Source organism: Rosa chinensis, chromosome 1 (genome assembly GCF_002994745.2).
Source record: "Rosa chinensis cultivar Old Blush chromosome 1, RchiOBHm-V2, whole genome shotgun sequence".
In the NCBI taxonomy this organism is placed as follows: Eukaryota; Viridiplantae; Streptophyta; class Magnoliopsida; order Rosales; family Rosaceae; genus Rosa; species Rosa chinensis.
In genome coordinates this window covers 40,202,741-40,208,535 of record NC_037088.1, presented here as the reverse complement: position 1 = coordinate 40,208,535, position 5,795 = coordinate 40,202,741, and the positions used below count along the sequence as shown (strand labels likewise).

The 5,795-nt window shown below is 39.8% G+C and overlaps 1 protein-coding gene across 1 annotated transcript; it reads right to left on the bottom strand.

The window, feature by feature from the left end:
- Positions 1-1,678: 1,678 nt before the first annotated feature.
- On the bottom strand, positions 1,679-4,621 carry LOC112166760 (receptor-like protein 6). Its single transcript, XM_024303665.1, has one exon. It carries the CDS (start codon positions 4,619-4,621, stop codon positions 1,679-1,681), a length of 2,943 nt encoding a protein of 980 aa, XP_024159433.1.
- Between the last annotated feature and the right edge of the window lie 1,174 nt (positions 4,622-5,795).

The window sequence follows — 5,795 nt, the reverse complement described above, 5'->3', positions numbered from 1 at the left end:
ATGATTGGTTGGCGAGGCTTAGAAGGCAAAGCCACAAATGTTGTTGGCTGGACTTTTGCCATGCTTCGAGTGACTTGACCAGATGAGCTGCTGCTCGACTTGGTGATCGTTGTCTTAGACTTGTTCTTCGGGATGACTTGAGTGTTCTTGGAAGCCATTGCTCAAACAGATTTGTTTGGAATCGTCTTACGGAGAAGGAGATGAGAGGCAAAGATGTCCCACTGGGCGTGCCAATTTGTAAACACTGAAATCTGAAAGCAAACAAGATGCAGACACGTGTACAAAAATAATATATTTATTAATTCAAGTGCAGGTTACAATCTTTGGTAATCCTTTGATTCGATCACCGACGATGAATTTCACTCAAGGGCTTGACGCTTGATCTTGAGTTGGAAGATGGTCACGAGAGTTGGCATGTGACGAACGTTTTGACTTGAGGTTGGTGAGGAACCGGCTATTTGGCAGCTTGATGGTTCTTCACACGTGCTTGGGAGGCTTCAAGAATTTTGAGAGTATTTCCTTCTCTTTTCTGGCTGAAGTCTTTCTCTTGATCTGAGAGGGGGTATTTATAGTATCGGCGTCTCGATGACATAGCATTAATCACATTCCGTAATTGCGTAATTAAATCAATCAGTTTTAATTGATTGATTTAATTATCTTTTATCTAAGGAATATGACAATCAATTTCGATTTGATTTAATGCCCGACTTCAATCAGAATTAAACAATCTAATCTGATTGATATTTGAATTTAATACTTGATTTCAATCAGAATTAAACAATTTAATCTGATCGATATTTGTATTTAATACTTGATTTTCATCGAGATCAATCAGTTGAATGCGATTGATCTGCTTTAAATACTTAACTCGAGCAACAATCAATCAGCGATAATTTGAAGCTTCCACAATTGATGCTTCCACGTCATTCAATCAATGGATCACTCGTGTTTTGACATGTGTCATCCTCGAAGCTCACATAATTTTGGTGACATATGAGCCACGTGTGCCTTTTGTAGGACTCATGTGCCAACTAAGCTTGTTTAGTCAAAATTTCAAAGATTGACCGATTTATTTAATGAATTTTATTTTCATTAAATTTCTTGTGTCTACAGTTAGTTTGTTAATTTACAGCAGATAATAAGCTCAAACTTAACGATTAGGCTATTGTAGGAGTTCTACTTTGAATATTTGTATTGAACTCTTCTAAAAAAATTTAGCTGTTTCTTTGCAGAAGTGGGTAGCCATCCGTCCAGATGAACTCTTGTTATGAGATTGGTGTTTTTCTTCGATCAGCAACAGTGTTCGCATTGATTTATGTTGAGATCACCTCAACAGTCTTGCAGACATTAAAGTTTGGATGTGAAATTAAAAGGTGCACTTACTTATATCTGTATGGATGCTGATAGATTCTTTATTCCCCTATTTTGAATTTTAATTAGCTATTCTGATCTCTTTATGTTCTTACCGCCACATGCAACAGGGAAACTGCTGCTATTTTCTCTTCATTAAAAGGGAATTGCTATTACAACATTTAATTACAACAGTGTAGACAAAACACTGAGCAAAGGTAGAAGGAGATGGAAGAAGAAACAAAAAGAAAATGAAAAAAGCAACAGGCACCAAATACAACCTAATAAACAGAATTCGATCTCCTTTGAAAGTTGAAACAGAACAAACTCAACTTATGTATCTCCTATTCTGCTTTCTAGGCCTTCCTCGACCTTCCACTAATGTCCTACAGATTTCCACAATCATGATGAATGATTCAGGCCTCCTCGTGATCAGAACATCCGCAAGAACCACTCCCACTAATAACCCACTTCCAAATCCTGCCAAAACAAATTTCCAATCAACTTCAACTCCAGAGCCTGAATCACTTTCATTTTTAGTCGAAGGTGATGGTTGAGGGGCTTTAGGATTTCCACATTTCTTTGGCAATGGATCTCCACACAATCCTGGGTTCCCCTCATACGAACTGCTGTCAAATGTATTAAATTGCTGCCCTTGTGGTATAGAACCTGTGAGATTGTTGTTAGAGACCTTGAAAGTTCCGAGTGATGGAATCTGCGTAAGTTGCTGAGGAATCTCTCCTGAGAGCTTGTTTTGTGAAAGGTCCAAGGACTCGAGCTGTATTAAGTTCCCTAGGGATGCTGGGATTCGACCAGTGAGGATGTTATTGGAAATGTTGAGAGAGTGAAGTCCCTTTAGATTCCCAATGAAGTCTGGAATCTTCCCTTCAAACCTGTTACTTGAGAGATCAACAGCAGCAAAGTCTTCTTGAATCCGTGGGTAGTATCTGTCAACACCTTTAGTTGTTATCATGGCTGAGAAATCATAGGCAAAAGTCTTTGGTGAACCACCGGGTTGAAGAAGTGAGGATGTGTCCATGTATGTGGACTGGTTTAAAGTGATACCTCTCAGCGAATTCCCAGAAAAGATGTATTTGGATGGAAACTCACCTGTGAACTTATTGTAAGAGAGATCAAGAATCCTCAACTTGGGGAAAGAGAAATTAAGTTTCTTTTCAGGTGTCCCAATCAGACCATAGAACGCATTGTGGTTCATTGCCAAAAGTTTCAACTCTTGGAGTGCCCCCAACCAAAAAGGGAAAGCATCACTGAACTCATTGTTTGACAGATCCAAAAACTCAAGCATCACACAATTTGCTAATGACCTTGGTAAATCCCCCTGCAACTTGTTATCACGAACATTAATCATCCCCAGTTTGCTTGTGGTGCTGTACGTTTGAGGAAGAATGCCGTGAAAGGAGTTGTTTCCGAGATCTAAAGCTTGTAGGTCATCACTGAAGTTTCCAAGACACCGAGGAAGCGTGCCACTCAACTTGTTATTTGCCAAGTCAAGGTACTGAAGATTATTCAGATTGCAAATCAATGGTGGAAGTTCTCCAGATATTTCATTGTCTGAAATGGCATAATACAAGATGTTTGGGTGAGGTATGGGTAGTGAACCATGCAGCTTGTTATTGGAAAGCCATAAAATTTGTAGCTTAACCCAAGGGAGGACAGCTGGCAGTGGTTGCTCAAATCCAGAAAGGAAATTTCGAGAAATGTCAATGAACTCCAGAGCTTCTGTGCTCATGTTCCACACCCATTTGGGTACGTGGCCCTGCAATTTGTTGCTAGAAAGGTCCAGCCAGAACAGGTTTTGTTGATATCTTAGAAAATATGGAAATTCTTTTATGTTGCACGAACACAATCCAAGGATAGAAAAATTCGGAAAAGTTGCATTTGTAATTCTGGATTCTGTGACAACATTGAATTTGTTAACAGATAGTTGGAGGTGGGTGACAGTACTTTGTAGCTTAAGAATATCCACAGTGCCATGCAGACTATTTTCATGCAGAAAAAGGATTTGAAGATCTATAAGATTGAATATTGAGTCAGGAATTGAACCATGCAATCTATTGGAAGAAAGATCTATGTAAGCTAGGCTGCTAAGGTTACCTATCCAAGATGGGATTGGACCAGTTAGTTGATTATAATGAACATGAAGATAGAAAAGCTGTGTGAGGTTTCGAAAAGAAGAGGGGATGTAACCACTTAAATTGATGTTTTCAAGACGCAGATAAGTAATTTTAGTTAGCTTACCTATCCAAGACAAGGAACCACCAGTAAAATTATTATTAGAAAGTGCCAAGTATGTGAGTTGGGTAAGGTTTGCCAACTGAACAATTGGACCACTAAAGTTGCACGATTGAACTTCCAACTCTTTCAATGAATCAAGCTTTTCAATTGAAGACAAGTTCCCCGAAAAGCTAGTGCCACCAAGTTTCAGCGACATGAGAGAACTGCTCGGATGAAATTCAGGCAAATAACCAGTGAGATATTGGTTGGATTTCAGATCAAGAGTCTCTAAGTTCTGTAGTTTCAAAATACCTACAGGGAAGGCGCCAAACAAGTCACAACCTCTGAGGAGGAGAGATGACAAGAATGATAAATTTGCCATGGAATCGGGTATGGTGGAAGATATGTTGACGAGACTGAGATGAAGCTTTTCTAGACTGGTTAAGTTTTGAACTAGACTTCTGAAATTGGACTCTCTAAGTTTTAACAAGCCTTCAGTGCTAGTAAATACATCAACATTGAAAGAAAGATCAAGAAATGACAACTTGGACAACTGCGAAACTTCGGATGGGACTTCACCAAAAAAGACAGAGGCAGAGAGGTTGAGATAACTGAGCATCGGAAAGTTCCTAATGCCAGTAGGAATTTGAGAGTAATTGAAATTGTTATCAGCGAGGTTCAACCTCTGAAGATGAACAAGACGAAAGAGGCTATTACTGGAGTTGATAGAGCCATAGAGACAACTGCTACTGAGATCAAGGCCAATCACATAACCTGTCTTCTCATCACACTCGACACCGTCCCATGAGCAGCAGTTCTTACTTTTCCCTTCCTCTGGTTTCCACGATGAAACCTTTGGATAAGCACCAACAACCGAAGCACGTTTGTCGATAATCAAGCTCTCCTTGAACTGCAGCAAGGCAGATCTCTCCTCATCATGGCAAGAATAGGACTGCAAAGGTGAAAAAGAGTTGGCAACCACAACATAAACTAAAAACAGGACTAGTTTTGAAAGCGCACACATGGAAAAACCCATAATGTATGTTTGAATCTGAAACTTTTGGTTTTGCACTCTCGCTCTCGGATGAGAATGAAGTCTATATTCACAGACTATATGTAGATTAAAGTTCTTGAGCAATAATGTGAGGAGAACTTTCAAACAAGATGCAGATGGAGATGGAGAACATCAATTTCCACATAATTGTGCTTGACTTAAAGGCTTTCGTATAGAATGGGGTGAAAGCAGTGGTGGGAGAATTCAAGTCTCAAGAGAGTACATGTGGTGTAGTGTCCAGATTGACTAGTCTCTTCGTTATAGTCAAGAGCATTTATTAAGTCTTGGATCAATAAAGACATGCAAACACATGACCATCACATACAATTTCCATTTTCATTTGTATCTCGTGACTCGTGAGACAAGGACCATCAGTGGGTCTCTCCAAGTCTACTGGTTTGTTGGTTTGCAATGAAGTCTACTAAAACTTAATTTGATCTGCCTTGTGATAAGTGTTTTACCTGGAAAATGACCAGGGCCAAAGAGGAGTCACTAGGGATGGCAAAAGAGTCGTTTGGATACACAACCATCAAGTTTCTTCACGGGTCACGGTTAGGAATGGGCAAACGGGGGATTCCCCCGCCCCCGCGCCTGTGCCCCCGCCCCAAATTTCCCCCGCGCCCCCATTCCCCAACTAGAGATATTTTCAAATGGGGGATTCCTCGTCCCGCCCCCACTGGGAACAGGTTCCCCACCCCACCCTGACCCCGCATCGACCATTTTCTCTATAAACTTTTTTATTTTTCTATTTCTATCTTTTCATATTTTTTTCCTTTCCTTTTTTGACAAAAAATAAATTTTTGTTGTAGAGAATTGGAAAATTTGTATTGTATTCATCTCACCATGAGATTTATATAGGGTTACATCATATATACAAAAGGCAATACATAATAGCTATACTAATCAATCGCACATTACAAGTATGTCAATCGCGTACATTACGAGTCTGTCAATCACATAAATTAAGCAATACCTATTGCATGAATAGTCATTATCATTCAAAACACTCCCCCTTGGATATTCCATGTCAATAGTGTTGCCTCTGCTATGCACTTCTAAGTTGCCTCGTCAAAAACCTTGCCAAGTAATAAAAACCCTGTGGGAAAAAACAACCTTGGTCGAAGGAGAAAAAGAGCACAACGCGCGTGAATGTGGA

Excerpts from the sequence above, each read along its gene's own strand:
- LOC112166760 (XM_024303665.1), bottom strand. The coding sequence starts at position 4,621 with ATGGGTTTTTCCATGTGTGCGCTTTCAAAACTAGTCCTGTTTTTAGTT.